The sequence below is a fragment of the Martes martes genome (genome assembly GCF_963455335.1).
Source record: "Martes martes genome assembly, chromosome: 2".
In the NCBI taxonomy this organism is placed as follows: Eukaryota; Metazoa; Chordata; class Mammalia; order Carnivora; family Mustelidae; genus Martes; species Martes martes.
In genome coordinates this window covers 19,152,525-19,176,295 of record NC_137889.1, presented here as the reverse complement: position 1 = coordinate 19,176,295, position 23,771 = coordinate 19,152,525, and the positions used below count along the sequence as shown (strand labels likewise).

The 23,771-nt window shown below is 41.5% G+C and overlaps 1 protein-coding gene across 1 annotated transcript in view; it reads right to left on the bottom strand.

The window, feature by feature from the left end:
* Nucleotides 1–244: 244 nt before the first annotated feature.
* The window catches only part of TRMT9B (tRNA methyltransferase 9B (putative)), a gene marked incomplete at its 3' end in the record, with an annotated part of 58,020 nt that continues 34,493 nt past the window's right edge, over nt 245–23,771 (bottom strand). Inside the window, exons 3-5 of the mRNA XM_080797609.1 lie at nt 13,921–14,075; nt 6,572–6,745; nt 245–1,275 (exon numbers count right to left, since the gene is read on the bottom strand). Coding sequence (XP_080653735.1) covers nt 245–1,275; nt 6,572–6,745; nt 13,921–14,074 — 1,359 coding nt within the window. The 5' untranslated portion in view covers nt 14,075. The remainder of the gene's footprint in view (nt 1,276–6,571; nt 6,746–13,920; nt 14,076–23,771) is intronic.

The following is a 23,771-nucleotide window of genomic DNA, read 5'->3' as shown; positions in this document are numbered from 1 at the left end:
ATTTCCTATTACTCCTTTAGTTCTCTTATATTAATAATTTACGAATACCCTTTGTCAAACGCTTTATGTGCCAGGCTCTGTGTTCATCCAAAGACTTACTAGATGACCGACTCATCATCTCTACAAACCAAAGCATAAATGGATTGAAAATAACAAAATTGGACACAAATTCAGGTAACCATGTACCAAACCCAGTGAAAAGAACATGGTTCACCTTTTGGAGGCGTTGTCTAAAATGAGCCAGTCAGTCACAGTTGTCCTTCTTCTCGGCAATGACACACCAGTTGCCATGATCATTCCCCGAGCTCAGAACATGCAGCTCCGCCACGTGCTCCTTCAGCAGGCCGTAGAGCTCGCCTTCTCGAAACACGTGGTAGTACCGCATAAAGGCTCTAGAATCCAAAACGCCGGGCTGTTGTTCTTCAACAGGAATCGTCTCCTCCGAGTTGGAATCTGTGGAGTCAAGTGCAGAAATCCTTCTCAGGATTTTACCAGCAGAAGGGTGACCTTCCTCCGCGTCATCCTCATTCACGCAGCTCTCGCTTGTATTGGCGCCTTCCAGAAAATTCCCATCTCCGTTTCTCCTAACTTCTCCTTGTTGGTCCCCACGTAGATATTTCCTTGCGGCGGCTGCTCTCGGCCACTCCAGGTGTTTCTGAGACGCCTCCACAAACACGTCTTCATCTAAACTTTGCTCTCGTGTTGAAAGTGGTTCTTGGTGACCTAAGTCTAAGCTGGAGTGTCTGGAAGGCTGGATGGATATAGTGCTATTGGCCCAACCTTCTGTACTCTTCAAGGGTCTCACTCTTTCAATTTGCTTCCGCAGAGTTGATTCATCCAAAGACCTAGAGAAAAACCAGGAGCGAAAAGATTTTCCTAACGTGTTATAGAATCCATTTTCTTCCTCCCCTTCCTTAGAAATATCTGCACAACACGTTCCAGCCATCAGTGGCTCGTAGTCCATGCTGTGGGACCGCTGTGAATGACCCTGCTCTTTAAAACAAACAGAGCAGCTACAGACCGAGCACGGAGGATGGCAGGGATGGCTTCTTTCCGGATGTGCACATGGCTTTCTCCCCGGCTGGCTGGGGTCTGAGAGAAGCCGCGAGCATAAGGCCCTGTTCCACGGAACGAGCACATCTTGCTTCTCAAAGTGCCTGTTCTTTTGTTCCATGGCCCACACGTAAATCATCAGCTGGCCTCCAGGAACTAAGACCCTGGCCATTTCTTTTATTGCTCTGATTCTTCTTTGTTTTGTAGAAAAATGATGTATGACTGAAAAAGAAGAAACTAGATCTCAGTGTGTATACACATAAGTAAACCAACGCATTCCGACACTAGTATTTTCTGTATGATCATGATGCAATTTCAACATGCAGGGAAACCTCCTCATTTCCTATGTGGCAGGACAGATGGTAGGAACAGCACAGCCTTGGTTTAGGGGAGACGTAATTTTTATCTCTGGCTCCTGTACTTTTTAGACAATCTGGGGCAATTATTTAACTTCTATGGATTTCAGGTTTCTTTGCCTATAATAAGACATTTAAATAATATGTCTGTTCCAAATCCTACTAGTTCGAAAATCCTACGAAATTTGTTAACTAGAAGGATAACTGGTGTGAATTAATGAAATTTTCATGGGAGTGCTACGTTAGGTAAGTATTCCCTAGTGAAAGAACTATGAAATAATTCTTTGCTTTCATGAACGATTGGTACTTCTAAAGCACGAAAGGTTAATACCACTAATCAATTATTAATAAAATTAATAAAGCAAATAGAAGTGGAGAAGAATGTTAAAGGTTGTTTTTCTATTTAGATAATGCAAAGATAAGCCAGCCAAGCCCAAATCGAAATAAATACTTATAATTAAAAAAAATTGATATAAATTGGTTGTGTATGTATTTAACAAAAATCAACACCTATATCATTGTTTTACTTCCAATCCCTGCAAAGTTAAAGTAAGATTCAAACAGGACTGCCTTTATCCAGCTTTAAGTGTGTTATTAGGCATATTTTAATCAAATAATATGTGGAAAGCACCAGTCTCTTAATTCCAAGAGGAGTTCGATCACGGTAACATGTCAAGAGAAACAGATCATTTTCCACATGAAGGGGTATGGTCCACCTCATGTCTCAGGTAGGAAGTTGGTTCTAAAGGGAGTCTGGACGCTACTACACAGGTATGAGTAGTGAGGGACAGGAGAGATGGAGGGGAGGCCAGGACAGCTCCTAAAACCCTCAGCATAATCCAGGTGCTAGTGGTGGTTTTAAATCTCTAGTTTACTTGCCACAGAGAGAGAGCAAATATCTATCCCCTACTCCCGTCCCCACAGAGCCGTTCATAATGGATCATTTGAAAGCTTACATTTCTAGAGACAGAGTCTTGGTCACTGAGCTAAAAGGAGGCACAGAGGTCAGGGGGACAAAGACTTAAGATGATGCTAATGTTCATATCTAGGACTATTCATGGTTGTTCGTATCTCCCATGACTTGCGCCTAATTCACTGGAGAACTTCTGTGGGTGTATCTTCTAAATATGGTCAGTCCTTGTGATCTGTGAAGCCTGTATTTGCAAATTTTGCTACTTGCCAAAATATACTTGTAGCCCCCCCAAACAGCACTCTCGGTGTTGTCATGGTCATTTGCTGACATGCCCATGGTGGCAAAAAACTCCAGCGTGTACCTTCTCAGCTGAGATCAAACCAGGTGACCCCTGCTTCTTTATTCCAGCTTGCCTCCTATCAACGAGTGTCCTTTCGTGGTCTATTTAGTGCCACGTTTTTTGCATTTTGTGCTTTTCGTGTGTGATTTTGCTGCTTAAACTGATCCCTGAGCATAGTGCATGAGAAGGCAGGGATAGGTCTCAGAGAGAAAATAGAGGGATTATAGAAGCTTTGTTCGGGCTGTTGGCATGAGCTCAAATTAAATGAGTTTTCTTTAGGGGCACCTGGGTGGCTCAGTCGGTTGAGCATCTGACTCCTGATTTCTGCTCGGGTCATGATCTCAGGGTTGTGGGATGGAGCCCTGCCTCAAGGCTCTACGCTGGCATGGAGTTTGCCTGGGATTCTCCCTCTCCCTCTGCGCCCCCCACCCACTGCTCGCTCACTCTCTGAGAAAAAAAAATACATAGAAATTAAAAAATAAAGAATATATTTTAAAAATAAGTTGTCTTTAAACAGAGACACATGTAAAACAAGGCTGTTTATTAATCACTTGACAAAAATGCTACCACAGGAGGCTCACGGGAACTTAGTCCGGTAGTTCCCCTGGGAGCCGTGGCTCCATATTCGCTATGAAGTGTTCACAGAGACTTAACAGAATATAATTACTATGAATAATGAGAGTTGACTATGTTCCTTTTGGGGGCCCAAAAAGAAAAAAAGCATCTTTAAAACTGGATTACTTTAATATAATAATCCCTTTTAGCAGAGTCAGACAGAAGTCTTCAACATTTCAGGATTCTGGGCTTCAAAAGAAGTCTTTTTAAAGGAGGAAAGACTTAGTATTTTTTAAATATTTGTTCTGTGATGATTCATTTTTTAAAAATATTTTGTTCAAAGATTTATTTATTTGCCACAGAGAGAGAGAGCCGCAGGCAGAGGGAGAAGCAGGCTCCCCACTAAGCAGGGAGTCTGATGCAGGACTTGATCCCACGACCCTGGGATCATGACATGAACCAAAGGCATTAACCAACTGAACCACCCAGGCGTCCTATGATGATTCATTTTTAATAGCATAATATCACCCAGGAAATATCTCAATATTTTAGATTGTTGTTTTTAGTTTTTTTAAGATTTTGTTTATTTATTTATTTGAGAGAGAAGAAGAGAGAGAGAGAAAGAGAGAATACTAGCAAGGGAAAGGAAGAAGGACAAGCAGACTCACCACTGAGCAGGGAGCCTGCTATGAGGCTAGATCCCAGGACCCCAAGGTCATGACCTGAGCCCAGGTCAGATGCTTAACCAACTGAGCCACCCAGGCCCTCCTGTATTGTTTTATGTTTATATTTAACATGTAATACTAAGTAACCATTAGGCCAAATTTTGGGGGGAAAGTTTACAACTGAAGTTTACAACTTCATTATATTAAAAATGTATTATATATGCACATATGTATATTCTATTTTAAAACATTATAAACGTAGCCAAAATGGGACATGAAGATACATTTACGTGAATTATCTCAGGAAACTATACTGAATCTTCAACGGATTAAAAAAAATCCCCTTTTGTTGTAAAAATCATAATCACAACTTAAAGGCAAAAAGAGTACAATATAGGGATCCTATAGCAATGTATTCCTGCTGAGACCCCAGAAAATAGGTTGAATTCAATTACTGGATTCTAGAACTAAATGGGAAGTTACACAAGATCGTCTTTAAAGTCCTGTTATATATTGATATTTTATGACATATTGTTATGTAGCTTTCCAGTGTACAGGTTTCATCTCTCTGTGGAGAAGCATTCAGAATCGAGAAGTTTAGCATAAAGCAGGGCGTTCCAATCTCAGCACTCCTGACATTTCGGGCTACATAATTCTTTGTTGTAGGAGGCCACCCACTAGCTGGCAGCGGGCTGTACATACACACACATCCAACTGAACCAGCCGAAAATGTCTCCAGACATGGACAGGTGTTCCCCTAAGGCTGTCGGGGGCAACATCACCCCAAGTTGAGAACCACAGACATAGAGTAAATGGCTGATTGGCCCTGTTTTAATATATCACTAAATTTTCATAGACTTGCAAGCTGTTCTAAAAGTAAGTGGAAAGAGTGTTTCTTTTTACAATCTGCCAATAAAACATAATGAACGTATCATTAGGTATGATGCTTACCTTTCAAATTATTATTATTAAGAGACATCGACAAGCAAAAAATATATATTTCTTCATGTGAAGATTAGCAAAAAGTGCCAACATACAGAATTCTAAACAGGGAAGTAAATATATATGGATGTAAGAGAGACAAACAATCGAAGTTTTTCATAATATGGTTCTAAATGGTAAACCCAGCTGAAAATGACGCGTCACATTATAGTTATAGTTCCTAAAACACATGGTGTGTTTCCACCCAAGGAAGCATTTTTCTTCGGAAGATGGGACCAGGTGTGCTGCGTTTCCCTGCGGACACGGGGTGAGACTTCTGTTGAGAGCTGAGAAGGGCTTAACCGCGTGCGCACGGAGCGTTTCCCGGGCGCAGGAAAGCCGGGCAGGGCGGTATCCCCCCGCCCGCACCTATGCCTCAGTTGCGCGGCCTGGATGCAGGGAGCCTCGGAGGCTCTCAAACTAATGCCAACAAACAAAGAGAGTGGAGAATACACTTCTCTGACCTTCCATGATTTCTCGTTCCTTAGGTGAGATGACCAACAACCCCAAAACTTTCCTTCCACTCAAGATTCAAAACATTGTAACAAGTTGCTTGGTGTAACAGGTAATCCTTTCTCTTCATGTTTAGGCCCCAAGTGGACTTCACAGTTTCAACAGCAAATAAGTGGGGCTGTCCTAGAGCGGGTTTCCATGGCAACCGTCTCCTGCCTGTCCTAAGGACATCCCGGGCTGTGGCGTCCAGGCCTGCCTTCCCACGCTAAGCAGAGATACAGTCCCCATCTAAGGTCAAACAGATGGAATCCTCATTTCCTTCAGGAGAGAGCACACAGTCTTACTCTGTATTCTTCTCTGACAATGAGTTTTTAATCTGGTCACTTTTATGTAGGCTCACCTTGCTTTGACGAAGTTTGTTAGATCAAACATTCATTTTTTAAGCGGATAGGAGCAAATGATTTGGTTGGCCAGAGATTGTCCTCATTGCAAAAAAGAAAGTGCTGCACGTTTCCCTGGCGTATTTAAATATGACTAACATACTAGGTTTCAGGATTACGTGCACGGAGTAAAATGAGCCTTACCTGGGTATGTTTCAGGCACGGGGTTTTGTTGTTTCTTTTCATCTGTGGCCTGTGTGTTTGTACGGCACTCTTGCTGGGAAAATAGGAACATATTCCCTGGACTTCTGAACAATCTGGCATTAAGAGAGCTGACAGGCATTATAAAAACAATGCTGTCCGGGACCCGGTGGGGCCATCTTCCCCGGTGCCCTTGCCCCAGTGAGTGGTAGGTTACTCTACACATCCTGCCAAGTGACCTTCAGCGCATCAGTTTTGTAATGTTCTACTAATAAGGGACACACTTGTGACCTCAAGTTGGTACTATGACTTCTAAAGTTCTACTTCATGTTGGAAAAATCTGGCTTCATTTCAGTATACCAAGGTACAAAATATTTCAATGAGTGAAATTCCCCTAATTCTTCCTTACTCATAAGTATAAGAAACAGGAAGGAGTCATCGGAGAGAACACAACACCAGTTTGAAGGTTTGACTCATTAATACAATCCCATGTACCACCATTAAGAACCTTTGAGATTAGTCCAATAATCCAGTTGAAATTTTTTTTTTTAAATTAGATCACATGAATCACATAGACATTGCAACAAAGAATGCATGTTGAGTTGTGAGAAGGGCCTCCACCATGTAAGGTCATTCTCAAGGTGAAGAGGGAATGTGTGCCCAGGCTGCCTTACCTCCTATGGAGATGATGGCATCCAAGCCCTGATCCCTGAAGGGGAGATGGAGGTTGTCACATACCATGACTTCACATCCTCTACTCCGGGCGATCTCCACCAATGGCCCACAGTAGTCACAGCCCAGGGCATACACCTGGCTGTTCACTTTAAGATACTTTCCAGTCCCACAACCTGTAAGAGAAAAACCTGCGTTACGTGCCGTCCTTTCTGGAAAGGGGAACACTCAGTTTTTCTTACGACAAGCGAGAGAAATAACTTTGTATTAACAAACCAAGACCAACGAGAGCATGGCATGAAGGTACTCACAACAGCCAAACAAAGACCTTCAGAGGGCACTTACAGATTTTCATTTGTAATAGAAGAGGGAGAGGAATCAGGTAAAAGAAAATGATATTTATCAAACATGTAATGAGGTCGTGCCTATAGGGTTTAGTGTGCTAGCACAACCAAAGACTGTTAGCTGGCTCATAGCAGGAGAAGAGAGTTGCTAGGACCCCAGGAGTGGGGCTCGGTCCTGTACAAAAGCTACCTTCACATACATATTTCGTTATGCAAAGGTCTGTACGTGACGTTTATTCTCATATTCTCTCTCCAGACATTTTTAAAAGATTTTATTTATTTTATTTATTTGACAAATTGAGAGAGAAAGAGCACAAGCAGAGGGAGCTGCAGGCAAAGGGAGAGGGAGAAGCAGGTTCCCCACTGAGCTGAGAGCCCCACCATGGGGTTCGATCCCAGGACCCTGGGATCACGACCTGAGCAAAAGCAGATTCTTAACTCACTGAGCCACCCGAGGTGCTCCTCTCCCCAGACATTCTTACCACTTGCTTTCTGTGTAAAACAAACTACTGCCCAACCTTTTTTCATTGGCTATAAATAAAAGAATTTATACAATAAAACATCCTTTTCAAAAATGTTGAATTTGAATGGAAAGGGAATTTCAATATCTTTTCATCCAATCTAATGTCAGTTCTAGGTTTTAAACGATCTCTATTGACTCAGTATGCAACTCTTAGAACTACTTTTTTCTTAGACCATTTTAAACATTCATTTTCTGGTGGCAGAAACCCAAAGAATTCAATATTTATCTAGACCAATCAGATCTGGTTCGACAATGAGGAGGAAGTACTAGCAGTGAGTAACCATCTTGAAACAAAGCCTTCTAGGATCTGATACCTAGTATCATATTTGCACAGACATAGCAGCTAATTCTTTTCCAGAAATATTTAAAGATATCATTAGAGCTGATATTCGCACCTACTGGAATTAGCTCTAGATTTTTTTCCCTGAAAAAAAATCTGCCACTGTTCAAGGATGTTTAGTTTACTGCTCCTGAAATATGTCACAATGCTCTAATAATTCCCTCTTAATAGGCCACTCAAAATTGTATGAGACACTAAAAGCATAATTAAAGTTCACCAAAGCAGCTGAGACAGTGGTGAGCCTGTGAATAAAAAATAAGATCCCAATGTGATTATTTCAGTGTAACGATTGGGGTGTTAGAAGTAGTTTAAATCTCATAGCCACCGTTCCCAAGAATGCTTATGAGAAAAAGTAACCAATATTTGAGGGGATTTATGGGGAAAATAGGAATCACAAAGTATTTTAAAATGGCAGTCCTGAGTTATTTCAAAGATGATGGTCATAGTTGAAGAAAAATAGTCTTGCAAATCCATTTGCTTTTTCAATTTAATTGGCTCAGGGGATATGTTTAGAAAAATGGAAACTTACAGAGACACAAAGGAAGAACAGGTTCCTGAGGAACTGCTGGTTATGGGGGGTGGGAGGGAGGACGGGTGAAACTGACGAAGGGGATTAAGAGTCCGAGTGTAATGATGTGCACTGACCAGTGTATAGAACAGTTGAATCATTACATTGTGCACCTGAAACTCATATAACACTGTCATTTAATGATGCTGGAATTAAAAAACAAAATAGGTTTGTGGACCATTCAAGCTAGAGGGAGGTGTTCCGAGGGCATCAGGCAGTACTGAACCCACTTGGGCCTTTTCAAATCTCAGCATCTCCTGAAGGGCTTCCGGGTCCCATGGCACCCTTGATTTATCCCATATTTACTTTTTTATTTTTTAAGATTTTATTTGTCAGAGAGAGAGAGCACAAGCAGGGGAGCAGCAGAGGGAGAGGGAGAAGCAGACTCCCCGCTGAGCAGGGAGCCCAATGCAGAACTCTATCCTAGGACCCTGGGATCGCGACCTGAGCCAAAGGCAGACGCTTAACCAACTGAGCCACCCAGGCGCATCCCAGTTGCAGATTCATTTCCGATGGCATTCAGCCTTAAGGATGGTGGCGGATCTCCCAAATATGATGCCAATATTTATTTTCCAGCTGCATACACTGGGATGCCAGAGTGGGGAAGATTTTATCCTAATGAGGAGATGGGGAATACTGCCAAGCCTAGTGACCCCATTATCTTAAATGTGCAGGAAGCTCATCAGAACATTTTTGATACTGCTGCAAGCTCCAGTACACAACACTCATGCTGCTTTACAAAATCTCATGAAAGGACAACCTTCCGTGGTATTGAAGCAAGCTAACAGAACATGTTTGCAGGCTTGCATTCCCTCTTTTTTTCCATTCTGCACCACACTCAGAGTAGAAAACATACTTGCCCCAGTTGCACAAAATGTTTTGGCGCATGGTACGCAAGTGTTTGCTAGAAATAACTAATCTGAATGTTTCCTCTCAAGTTTTGTAGGAACAACAACATTTTTTAAATTAAGAGGCTTTTGTTTGTTTTTTGCTAAGACTATCATGTGAAAGAGGATTCTCTTTCCCCATGGGAAAGAAAAGAAAAAAAATATATATATAGTCTGTTTATTTCCCATTTTATACATTTCTTTTTTCTTTTTTTTTTTTTTTAAGATTTTTATTTATTTACTTGACAGACAGAGATCACAAGTAGGCAGAGAGGCAGGCAGAGAGAAAGAGAGAGAGGAGGAAGCAGGCTCCCTGTGGAGCAGAGAGCCTGATGTGGGGCTTGATCCCAGGACCCTGGGATCATGACCTGAGCTGAAGGCAGAGGCTTTAACCCACTGAGCCACCCAGGTGCCCCTATTTTATATATGCCTTAAAACCAGAGAAGAAGGGATATGTTTTATTCTGTAGGCATATTCTGTTCCTGGCCACAAATCAGAGGGTCTACATTTTCATTGACTCAATGAAGGAATGGCAAATAGAGAATGACTTAGCAAATCAAATTTGACCACAGAGACTGGGAATAAGAACATACAGCCAAGAGGTAAAGGGAATCTTAATTATTGAAAAGTTCATCTTTATTATGTACCCCCAAAGGCAATACTATTCAATACTATTGGGACAGACATTTGTCTCTGATGTCGGGTAAAAAAGTAACCTTCTCAAAAAGAATCAGGCTCCGGTCTTTCTAAACTAATCTAAATAAAACTCTCAAACCCCAGAACACCCTCCATGCCCCATCTAATGTCCTTAGTGACTAGCCCATTTTAGGTAATGACATTGCCACGACTGCACAGATCCTAGCATTTCCTGAGAGACTTGGGATTTCTGCTGTCTTTGAATCATTGAAGTTCTTTTCACTTAGACTCTAGTTCCTGCTTACTTAATTCCTGATACCTGCACTGAAGACTTGGTTGCATCAGGAACCCTTCCCCCACATCTCAGCAAATCAGCTCAACTGGGGAATCGGGGGAGGAGGTAATAAAATTTTAGTGAACTGAAAGTTGCACCACCTAAATAGTGAAAACAGCCTAGGATATTACTGCATGGGCAACTGGAACCTGATTACCTCCAGATGTTTATTACTTATGCAAAGTTTTACTAGTAATTAAGTATAAATTGCTAATCTAATGACCGGTCAAGTTGCCAACATAACAAACAATTGATTTTACTGAAGTGGAAAACTTGGAAAGAAAAAACATTTCCTTTTGGGGATAGTCATATTATCTTACTTTCTTTTTTTTTTTTTTTTTTTTAAGATTTTTATTTATTTATTTGTCAGAGAAGAACAAGAGAGAGGGAGAGAGAGAGGGAGAGAAAGAGCGCACAAGCAGGGGGAGCAGCAGGCAGAGGGAGAAGCAGGCAAGGAGCTCAATGTGAGACTGGATTCCATGACCCTGGGATCATGACCTAGACCAAAGGCAGATACTTAACCAACTGAGCCACCCAGGTGTCTCTGTCCTACCTTCCTTTCTTCTAATCTCCTTGGTCTTCTTTCTTTTCTTTTCATTTATTTTTTTCTTTAACTTCAGTTTTATTTTAAAATCTATCTTTTGGGAAACATGGATGGCTCAGTCAGTTAAGCATCCGACTCTTGGTTTCAGCTCAGGTCATGATCTCAGGGTCCTGGGATCGAGCCCCGCGTTGGGCTCCATGCTGGGCTTGGAGTCTGCTTAGAATTCTCTCTGTCCCTCTCCCACCTCTCAATCTCTTTCTCCCTAGAAAATGTCTCTCTTGCTAAATAAGATCTTTATTTTATTTTTTTAAAGATTTTATTTATTTATTTGACAGAGAGAGATCACAAGTAGGCAGAGAGGCAGGCAGAGAGAGAGAGAGGGGGAAGCAGGTTCCCTGCTGAGCAGAGAGCCCGACGCAGGGCTAGATCCCAGGACCCTGAGATCATGACCTGAGCCGAAGGCAGAGGCTTAACCCACTGAGCCACCCAGGTGCCCCAAAGTAAAAAAGATCTTTAAAAAAGAAAAAAAAAAAAAACCCTATCATTGTGTAATCAAAGTAGTACCATTTGTTTATTGAGTAGTAAAAAAAAAAAAAAAAAAAGGTAAAAGCACAAAATTCGAAAGATACAAATGGGTAAAGAAATATTTACTGGATATTATTATGGAGTTGCATAGGGGCATCTAAGGAATATTATTTGCACCATAATTTGCAGTAGCACAATAGAGCAGACAACATAGGTCGGTTAACACAGTGCTATGATCAGAGGCTGCTGTGCAGATTTTAATAGGAGGCAGCTCTAGAAGTACAAACATGGAGTGATCGCCACAATATATGAGAGGAAACAAAAGCTACGTGTGTCACAGTTTATATTACAGACCACCATCTGCATAATCAAAAAAGGAAAATTCACCCATAGGTACACATATGTAAATGCTTCTACTTAAATGTCTCAGATCATACAAGAAGCTAATTGCTTCTGGCATGGGTTACTTGGTGCTGTAGGACTGGGATGGCATTGTTTTCACTGAATACCCTTTGGTACCTTTGTTACTGAGCCACGTAAGGTCATCACCTAGCAAAACAATCTTAAGCGACCGGTATGCCTCCTTTTTTGAATTGTTTGTTCTTATCTTTTTTTTTTTTTTTTTTGGAAATCTTGGTCCTATTCTTTCATACTGACTTTGAAGAATGCTCTGTAGATTAAGAAGGTTATCTAATTTTCTATCATATAAATTGTAGATATTTTTAATTTTTGTTTCATTTATATATTTGTCTAGATTTTTGCCTTGTAGAACTTACAACTTTTTATACAATCAAAGATATCAATACAGTTGATCTTCTTTACTTTCAGGTTCCATATTTGCATGTTCACCTAGGTGATAAAGTCTATGACCACCCCCCCACCCCGACGTCAGTGCTCAAATACTTGCATGGTGGTTCACCGACAAGCCTGCTCAAACTGCAGCAATGAGTCTGGAAAAAATCTGAGTTACCTGAGGTACCTGACTGGTGTCTTATTTCAGTTCTCATCCTATCAACGAGTACCCTCTACATAGTCTATTTAGTGCCACAGTTTTTGCATTTTTGTGCTTTGTGTTAGTGATGTCATGGTTTTGGATGGTCCCTGGGTATAGGGCTCAAGGGCTGTGAGGGGTTCCTAAGCCCAGGATGGCTATGACAAGCCTAATGGACAAGATATGTGTGCTCAGGAAACTCTGTTCAGGCATGAGTTATGGTGTGTTGGCCTTGAGTTCAGTGTTAAAGATCCATACTATATACTCATAGTATGTCTTTAAGTAGACAGAAGCATGAAACAAGGCTGGGTGTTGATCAGTTCACGAGAATGTTGTGACCAGAGACTCACAGGACCCTGAGCCTGCATTTCCTCTAGGGACAGTAACTCAGAATTCACGAAGTTAATGTTCATGGCAATTTTATCAACTTAACCTGGGGACTGTGAATAATGACAACTTGAATAATGACAATTATCTTTTATGATTTCTGACTTTCCTTGGTGTTACACAGAGAAGGGGTTTTTGCCTTTGAGGAGATTTTTAAAAATAATCTAGTCAGTCATCTAGTCCTATAGCGGTTTTGTTTTCTCATACTTAAATCTTTGCTTCATTTGGATTTTTGGGGGTAAGGCATGAGAAAGCATATAATTATACTGTTGTCCCAAAGCTACTTATGGAATGGCTCCTTTTCCTCCTAACTGATTTTAAGATTCTGGCACTTTGCTGACCTTGTGGGTGGTAAGAGCTCCAAATTCACTGTTCTTCTGAAACCACAGTTAATTTTTAAAAGCTGACATAATAGAGATAGTTTTCAAAGACTCTCTATTTCTACATGACCTGTTCCCCTTTCCCAGATCCCACCCCACTCATACCATCTTTAGTATGCTAAAAGCCACGGACACACATCTGTTTCTCTTACTAATATTTAGAGTAAATGTTTAGAGTAAATGTCAAATCAGATGGGATTGGTAACTGCAGATTTATGACTCTTCTGGGCACAGTCTGCACGTGGTCGCTGGAAAGCAGTTTTGGGTGGCTGTGCCTTGAGTGGGAATCCTAGCATTTCTTACACCTTACTCTTAGATCTACTGGATTGTGGTTTACCACTCCTTGATTCAGAAAGGTACTGAGCCAAAGTCCTCCAGGCAAATCTCTGATTATGAAGCTATGATCTAATTAAAGATAGGCTCTAATAAGGAAAGACCTACGGAAGCATTAAGGGAAAGGATCTATGAGACTAATAAGAGGTTAGGGGACCTCTTTTGTCATCCCACAATTCTGGCTCTTCTGTAGAAGACATGAGAGCCCGTAAAGGTGAGCCACCAAATGTTATTTACAAATGTGAATGTTTCCAAATTTTAAATGGTCAATTTCACCTGCAGCCATTTCAGTCATGATTTATTCATTCAATGCTAGGTCAGTTTTGTCGGAAGATGTGCACAGAGGCTCTCAAAAAGGTTGCCATTGTGTAAATGTAGATATCAGAAAGTTTCCTACTTCCTGACTTGATGAATTTCTGCTATAAGGTTGATAGTCTAAGTACTGGCAGGCCAAGGACACAATTTCAGGCTTCTGGTTAGACCAGAAATGTAAAATGTATCTGCAAAGGAAAGGTACAATAGAATATATTTCCGACCACACGGCACAAGCCCGGGTTACCTATGTCAGCGATGAGGCTGCCGGGCTTCTGCTCCTGGAGGAACTGGCGGACACGAGGCCAAGCTTTGCTCTGCAGGTCACCGAAGTAAGGTGCGGTGCTCTCATACACATCATGCACGTGCTGCTTCTCCAGCTGGGCAGCCTCATGATCCATCCTGGGAATGGGACCAGCCCAAGAAATGCAGGTCAGACTACGCACCAGAGACAGCTGAGAGGGGATGTGCATTTCCTAAATTTGGAAACCTACAAGCGTCAAGGCTGTACTGTCCTTATACTCTCTTGTACACTGCAGAGGACAAAACGTGCACTGTAACCCCACCATAATTGTCCAAAGACCAGCAAATACAGTTTTTATCTGCAGATCTTCGAAAAATAATGGTTTGTAAATGAGCCAGTCACTGTAAGTTTCTGCGCAAGATCAATTCTTCATTTTGGAAGCATAGATAAAAGGCTTACCAAATGGTTCTCTCTGGATAAAATCATTCTGTCTAATGCTAAATATGTTTTAAAATTTTATAACAGGTAGCTCATCACTCCAATCCAATCACAAAGCCCTATCGATTCTACCTTTTTAATGTTTTTGGATTGCAACTATTTCTCTATTTCCTTACTGATTCTGCTTTAGAAAAGGTGCTCATCTCCTGCCTGAATTACTTCCACAGTCTGTTAACAGGGTTTTTGTTTGTTTGTTTTATTCCCCTTCAATCCCTTTCCTTCACTTATGCCACAACTGGTTTTCTGAAACAGAAATCGAATTGTGTTGCTTCTCATTTTCAGAGGCATTTTCTAGCTTGTCCGATCAAGTTCGGTATCTTAGAAGGGCAGACAAGGCTCTTTCTGATCTGGCCTTAACTTACCTCTTGAAGCCATTTCTCACCACCCTTCCCCCCATCAGATGAGCTGTTCCACTCATTGAACCTTGGTCTCTTCCATGTGACATGTTCTCTCCCTGATCCGGGGGCCTGAACAGACGCTGTGCTTTACCTGGCTAACTTCTGTTCATTCTCAACACACACATTGCCTCTTCCAGAAAGCCTTGTTTGACCTCTCATGCAGGATTAGGCAATCAGAAAGGAGTGGGAAAATGTAAAAGCATTCTTAGAGGCCTCTGCTGTTTGGGGTTTAATCTTTTAATTATTCTCTTGAGGCCTACCAGTGAAGAGTATCCCAGGGAAGTGGCCAGGGGTCCAGGGTGTAGCTTTTTACCAATCAATATCAAAGTTTTTTTTTTTAATTTTTAAAAAATTTCAGTGTTCCAGAATTCATTATTTATGCACCACACCCAGTGCTCCATTTTTAATTTTTAAAAAATATTTCATTTATTTATTTGACAGAGAGAGATCACAAGTAGGCAGAGAGGCAGGCGGTGGGGGTAGGGGGGAGAGCAGGCTCCCTGCCGAGCAGAAGGCCTGATGTGGGGCTCGATCCCAGGACCCTGAGATCATGACCCAAGCCGAAGGCAGAGGCTTAATCCAATGAGCCACCCAGGTGCCCCCAAAGTATTTTCAATCATTTAAGAACCCTACTGCCCCTTGTATACTCCCGTGCATCTCATGCATACCTCGACAGATCCAAAGGGCTCTAACAGTTTATTTGGTATTTTCCTCTAGTGCTGGCAGGAAGATCCTAGAGATCAAGGGCTTGTCTTATTTAAAGCTGAATCCCCTGGAGCTGGCACACAGCAGACCGTCCATAAATGAACCAACAAACATAACCAGAATAGGATTTAATCCTGAGTACAGAAGGTGGCACTGGCTTTTCGAGAAGAGGGAGTGACCCTGGGGAGTGTGGGAAGAGAGGGACTTTCCACTCACAAGCTGGCAGATGAGAGCGCCACAGGAGAAGGGCATAGTCTCCAGACAGCCCCTGTGTCCCGCTCCCCACCCTCCATCCTCTCCCCACCCCCACTCTGGAAAGTAGGAAGCACTTGAGTAAGATGCTGTCTCATTAGGAACTACTTACTCCCCCTTGCATTGAAGAAATATCTTGTGGAGAGATGCTTTGAGACTACATAAATATCCTGTTTCTCAGAGTCTCGTCAGCTCATTTTAGCATCCTATCCCTGGGTGATTCTTGCCCAAAGCAGTTAGTACTACAGTCATCACCAAATGATGATATTCTAATTCCATCATTCTTTCTCTTGCAAGGAGGAGCTGCTCGGGATTTACTCTTAAGAAAACAAATGAGCAGTAGACTCTCCTTAATTACCATGGACCTGCCCACAGCCCCTGCAAAAAACCTGGCAAACTCCTAACCGAGTACACATCTCATCTGTGAGGTCTGACACAACTTCCACCCAAACTGGAAACAGCGTCTGTTGCTCCCTCAACTGCAATTTACAAAGTAAACATGCGGCTGTCTATAACCGCCTCTTCCGCAGAAAGGCCCAGACACGGAGTGCCTTTCTTTTTGATAAAAATCTCCGTAAACTTAAGTCTCTTTAACATGTTCCCCCTGGAGGAATCAAATCAGGCAATGCAATTTTGAGGAGCCTCAGAACAAATACATTTAACTTTCTTGTATTTGCACACTGGCAAACAGCATAAACTCGATGATCTTCAATAGGCTGCAGCTATAAGCTCAGAATTTGTAGTATCTGAACAGTGCCCTTTGGAGACCTTCCTCTAAGTCCTTTCCCAAATTGCTTAGCCTCTACGGTAAACAAAGAGCTATTTTAAAGCGTGTGAACAACGGAAATCCATTTTGTTTTTACTGTATTTTACAGGTAAGATTATATACTGCAGAGTAAAGACCTGACCGTGAAACTCATTTGTAGAGTCGGGGCTCTCCCATGTGACATTTTTAAACACTGGATTTAAATTTCCTGCAATATTTTTCATGTGGATTTTATACATAGAGGAGAATTCCTTGCGAATGAGGTAATGTGATCAAGTTAGTGCGATTAGTACTAAAACACGGGATTCAAGGGGAAGCTAGGAAGATAGGGTTTGGTTTAGCCAGGCTCCTTAACCTGTGTGCTGTAAAATTCTAGGCCCTTGTAGCTAACTGATGCCTTGCTGGTGAGTCAGAAGAGAAGGCCAAATAATTTGAAAGGTAAGGAAAAGACAGAGACAGTGGAGCACTGAAAATTCAAAGAACTGATTTGGGTCTTACTTTAAATGCAATGGGAAGTAGAAAGTTCTCAGTTGGTGGATGGATTGCGGGTGGGTAATGTGATTGGATTTACAATATTTACAGTTTTAAAAGACTGCCCTTGGCGTATCTAATTCTAAGGAGACTAGAGTAGCTATTATTTTTATTTGTCCAACCATGTTCACCAGTCACCTCATTCTGATAATTTTTATCTTGTCCTCCCTGGATGGGTATGTGACCCAGGCCTGGCCAATCATGGTATCGTATCCCTGGACACAATCATTGGTCCAAGGTGGGCAGGTGATACAAGATGTGCCAATTAGAGGCCTTCCTGGAGAGATCTCTGTGTGGAGCTAAAGAATCATTAGCTTTGGGATGCCTGGGTGGCTTGGTCACTTAAGCGTCCAACTCTTGATTTCAGCTCAGGTTCTAAGCTCAGGGCCAGGGCATCGAGCCCCCAACATGGAGCCTTCTTAAGATTCTCTCTTTCCCTCCTCCCTTCCCTGCCCCACTCCTACTCCCCACTCTCACACACACCCTCTCCCTCCCTCTCAAATCAATAAAAGTAAAATAAAAAGAACCCGTGGCCTTGCGTCTCGCATCCCAGAGCTAGAGAGATGTGAAGGTCAGGCTGCCCGTGGCTACATTTCCCCCATGCGGAAAAGAGCTGACTTTAGGTGAAAGAGAATGAAGTCAGGCAAAGCAAACGGATGAGAGACAAACACAGAGAGGAAGAGAAACATGGCATGCGTAAAGTCCTGGTTCTACTCCCTGAGACTTTGGTTCTCACAGCCTTGGGGGCTACTCCTTATCCTTCCTACCTTGGAGTCCGTCAGTGTCCCTTTGCACTCACCCTTGTTGCGTGTCTGACCTGACCACGACAAGCATCCTCTCTTACACTAAGAGCTTCTTACAATAAGAGCTTTGGTTTTTGCTCTGTGTCTAGCCTGTATTCTTTGGAAAATGGGAGAGGCACGAAAGTGATAGGAAACTGACAAAAGAGGTCAGTGGCATGATGTGTTTCCCATGGAGAGAGGAACAAAAACAAGGATCTCAGCAATTTTTCTAGCAACAGGGTCGTCATTAAGAAGTCACAAATATTTGGTTGTCTTGTTCTGGGCATGTGATTAAGAAAACAGTTCTCCACCCAACTTCATTCGGGGAAAGCCTGGATGTTGGTCATTAAATATGAGCAGGAAAAAAACAACAATAACATGGATTGGGTCTGGGCAGAAGCTTTAGGACCAGCATGTAGCTCCAGCACCATTTTCCATGGCTCTGCAAAATCATGGAAACAGTCGTGTAGGTCCCCAAGCAACTGCTCTTGATGGACACACAGCATGGCCGTTTTAAGCCAAAAAAGGAATAAACAGCTCACCTAAGAAATGTTGAATAGGTAATGAAAAAGTAAAAACTATCAGTCATATTCTATTAGGAGGTATTATGTGACTGTGTCTTTTTTTTTCTTCATAAATATTAACATCTTCTTTTTACTACAGATGTAACAAAACTGGGAGAAAACGGAATACAGGATTGTATCCTGCCTTTTAAAACTTGATGTTTTGAGCCACAAAGCAACTTTTGCCTGTGGTTTTCTCCAGACTTCTCAAATAAATGTAACTTCCTTCATCCCTAAATTCCATAGGACCTGAAATGTTTCATAGTCTACAAAGTATTATAATGACTTAAGTAATTACTTAAGTAATTCTACTTAATCTACTTAATTCCTGACAATTTCTGAACTCTCAGGAAACAACATTAAATATACATGACTGGTCAGCCCATGGTATCTAGCACTAGTCTTAAATATAACAGGACTACCCATGTTCAACGAATAAATTGAAAAATGAAAACCCGGGAAAATTAACAATATTTTAAAATTATTTTATCGTTAACAGTTTGGGTAAAATTGACGTATAACAAACTGCACATACTTAATGTGTGCAATTTGATAAGTTTTCTACATATGCACGTGGGGAACCACGAGACAACTACAATAATGAATGTAGCCATCACCCACAAAGTTTCCTTATGCCTGTCTGTAAGCCATCCCTCTCACCCTGCAGTCTTTTTAATGCCATGTTCGGGCAAAGAAACAAGGAGAGATGGTGCACATTGAGACATGTCTAACACCCACAATTTCAAATGTAACTTTGAGATTTGAAGTGGGTGCAAAAAAATGGATTGCTCTTAATGATCATTGTAAAACTATGCCTATCACATGCATGTATAAACAGTAAAAACATTCAGAGGACCTGAAAAGGCTTTCTGAGAAAAGATTTTCTTAGTAGCTCATCAAGGAGATGAGACACTGCACTTGACCCACAGAGAACACAGAGGACCCTGAGAGGCCTTGTTTTGTCCCCTCGAGTGGCTCCTTGTCCCCAGGGAGGGGTCACCATAGCCGTATATTCTCAGGACAGTTCCTATAGTTACCACTCCTAGAAAGGGAGCTCAGAGATGGGGAGAATAGGCTCTAAGCTCACGATGCAGGCACCAGAAGGGATTTGTCTTTTGTTTGTGATGGGAGTTTCTTTCTACACCATTATTTTCTCTCCAATCAGTCCTCCATGTTCTGGTTCAATGGAAAACACACTCATTTGTTTTCTTATTTAATTCTGTCTCCAGATACCTCTGGTGACATTTCTGAATTACACCCTTTTGCTGTGAGGTAAAACAATAGAGCTTTTAGAGGAAAAAGAGAGCTTCTATTTGGCCTTGAGGTAGGTTAAGATTTCTTGAACAGGTCCTAGAAAGAACTAACCATAAAAGGGAAAATAAATAAACTGGACTATTAAAATTAAGACATCACAGGGCACCTGGGTGGCTCAGTCAGTTAAGTGTCTGACTCTCGGTTTTGGCTCAGGTCATGATCTCAGGGTCGTGAGATCAAGCCCTGCATCAGGGCTCTGTGCTGGGTGTAGAGCCTGCTTAAGATTTTCTCTCTCCCTCTACCTCTCCTGACCCCCACCCCAACCCCGCCACTCACACTCCTCTCTCTCTCATTCTCTCAAATACATAAATAAAATATTTAAAAATAAATTAAATTAAGACATCAGTAGGAGAGTGAAAATTCAACCCATAGGATGTAAGAAGATAGTCACAGTACATACATCTGACAAAGAATTTATATCCAGAATGTACAGAATTCTTCCACATCATTAAGCAAGAGACAAACAACCCAATACAAAAATGGACAAAAACCCCACAGAACTGCATAGTGGGCAGGAGATGAACAGGAAACATATGAAAAGGTGCTCATCTTTGTTCATATCAGGCAACTGCAGATTAAAACCACAGTGTGATACCACACTCTATGCAAGAGAACAGCTAACAGGAAAAACACAGAAGATACCAGGTACTGGTAAGAACACGGAGCTGCCAGAATTAGAATATGCTGCTAGTAGAAGTGTAAATTGTGTCAGCCTGTTTGGAAGACTGTTTGGCAAGTGACAACTAAAGCCAGACATATGCACATCCTGTGGCCTAGAGATTCTACTCTTTATGGATGTGTATATGTGTCCAAAAGAAATGAATGAAATGAAATGAAAACATGAATGTTCACCAAAAGACGGTCTAGAATTTCCACAGGGGCACTCTTCAAAACGGTACTAACCTGGAAACCATGCATTATGTCTATCATCAATCGTCTGTCATCAATAGAATGATCAGATAGATTGCCATGGATTCATACGATGAAATACTGGAGAGTAATAAGAATGAAAAGTCTGTGACTGTATGCAATGAGATAGCTCAGTCTCCTAAATATAATGTGAAAAGAGAAAGACACAAAAAATACAGAGTGTAGGATTCCATTTATGTAAAGTACAGAAACAGGTAAAACAATCTGTGCAATTAGAAGTCAAATCGTGGTTACCTGGGGGTGTGGTAATAGCAAAGGAGCAGGGAAAGCACCATCCTGGCTGTGGGTAATATTCTATTTCTTAATCTGGGTTCTGGTTACACAAGTGTGCTTATTTTGTGAAAATTCACCTAAGTGTACACTTATATGTACTTCCCTGTATATTTCAATGTAAGAAAATCCTTTCACTTTCAGACAGTTGTCTTGCTCTGAAGTTTAAACCATTTTAAAACTCAAAGCTGAGCAGAATATCCTTTCTCAGCTGTGTTCTGCCATTGCCAGGATGAATGAATGTCATTCAGTTAGTGCCTCCTGGGGGAGACCTAGAGACTGGAGGTCACTAGGGCCGAAGATGAGTTAGGATACTATGTTGAGGCAGTATTCCCATGAAATTAGATTATGTAATAATATATACAGAAACTGTTGAGAGAGTTTTTAGGTCAGACAAAATTTAAGGATTCCCTTTCCTCTTTTTTCTTGGAATAAAACTATAAAGCTTTCGACGAACGTGAAAAAGACCTGAACAAATAGAGATAAACCCAATGCTTGGGATGTGGACCCAACGTGACTTCAACAACCACACACTTAAAAATTCAGATTCACAAATAACCCTTAAGGACATGGCACAGGGAAATTTTCTGAGAATTTTGTACTAATTTAAATAAGAGAATGTCTCATGCCATGTTATCCAGTAACCAGTGATGAATAAAGTCCATTTGTCCTCAGTAAAGGTGTCATATTAGGGCAGCAGGTCAGTGACTAATTGGTCTGCTGCAAGAAAAGAAAGTCATTTTACCAAACCTAGATTCATGTGCTTACTAGATAACTGAATAGCTTTACCTAAATATTCAATGCGAAATTCAGGATGGATTTTGTTAGTTCCAGCCTCCAGGTAGCACAGCTACAATGATATAAGAGGATTGCGGATCTGAGTAAATGGATGGGGACAGAAATTATGTAAAGAATCCAGGAAAGGGGTGCCTGGGTGGCTCAGTGGGTTGAGGCCTCTGCCTTCGGCTCAGGTCCTGATCCCAGGGTCCTGGGATCGAGCCCCGCATCGGGCTCTCTGCTCAGCAGGGAGCCTGCTTCCTCCTCTCTCTCTCTCTCTCTCTCTCTCTGCCTGCCTTTCTGCCTACTTGTGATCTCTGTCAAATAAATAAATAAAAATCTTAAAAAAAAAAAGAATCCAGGAAAGATGCTACCTTAGCCTTAGCTTATAACGGTGTGTGGGTCCTTTTCTTACTTACCATCATTCTCTAATTACTTTGTTGTTCTATTATTACCCATTAAGAGAATTCTGGGATATTTATAAGCCTTAGAAGCAAGGAAACAGCAATTTGGAGCCTAACTGATAGCTGGACGGTTAATCTCCTGAACAACACAGTTGTAATAGAAGAAACAGTGTTCCCCCAAAAACAAAGAAGGAGACAAAAATATGTGCCAATACAGTTTTTCTTTTCTTTTTCTTTCTTTCTTTTCTTTTCAGTGTAACAGTTTTCATTGTTTTTTCACCACACCCAGTGCTCCATGCAATCTTTGCCCTCCCTAATACCCACCACCTGGTTCCCCCAACCTCCCACCCCCCACCCCTTCAAAACCCTCAGGTTGTTTTTCAGAGTCCATAGTCTCTCATGGTTCACCTCCCCTTCCAATTTCCCTCAACTCCCTTCTCCTCTCCATCTCCCCATGTCCTCCATGTTATTTGTTATGCTCCACAAATAAGTGAAACCATATGATAATTGACTCTCTGCTTGACTTATTTCACTCAGCATAATCTCTTCCAGTCCCATCCATGTTGCTACAAAAGTTGGGTATTCGTCCTTTCTGATGGAGGCATAATACTCCATAGTGTATATGGGCTACATCTTCCTTATCCATTCATCCGTTGAAGGGCATCTTGGTTCTTTCCACAGTTGGGCGACCATTGCCATTGCTGCTATAAACATTGGGGTACAGATGGCCCTTCTTTTAACTACATCTGTATCTTTGGGGTAAATACCCAGTAGTGCAATTGCAGGGTCATAGGGAAGCTCTATTTTTAATTTCTTGAGGAATCTCCACACTGTTCTCCAAAGTGGCTGCACCAACTTGCATTCCCACCAACAGTGTAAGAGGGTTCCCCTTTCTCCACATCCTCTCCAACACACGTTGTTTCCTGTCTTGCTAATTTTGGCCATTCTAACTGGTGTAAGGTGGTATCTCAATGTGGTTTTGATTTGAATCTCCCTGATGGTTAAAATGTCTATACTGCCTAGAGAAATCTATACTTTTAATGCCATTCTGATCAAAATTCCACCAGTATTTTTCAAAGAGCAGGAGCAAATAATCCTAAAATTCGTATGGAATCAGAAGAGACCCCGAATTGCTAAGGAAATGTTGAAAAACAAAAGTAAAACTGGCGGCATCACATTACCTGATTTCAAGCTTTACTACAAAGCTGTGATCACCAAGACAGCATGGTACTGGTATAAAAACAGACACATAGACCAGTGGAACAGAGTAGAGAGCCCAGATATGGACCCTCAACTCTATGGTCAAATAATCTTCGACAAAGCAGGAAAAAATATCCGGTGGAAAAAAAGACAGTCTCTTCAATAAATGGTGCTGGGAAAACTGGACAGCTATATGTAGAAGAATGAAACTCGACCATTCTCTTACACTGTACACAAAGATAAACTGGAAATGGATAAAAGACCTCAACATGAGACAGGAATCCATCAGAATCCTAGAGGAGAACATAGGCAGTAACCTCTTTGATATCAGCCACAGCAACTTCTTTCAAGATATGTCTCCAAAGGCGAAGGAAACAAAAGCGAAAATGAACTTTTGGGACTTCATCAAGATCAAAAGCTTCTGCACAGCAAAGGAAACAGTCAACAAAACAAAGAGGCAACCC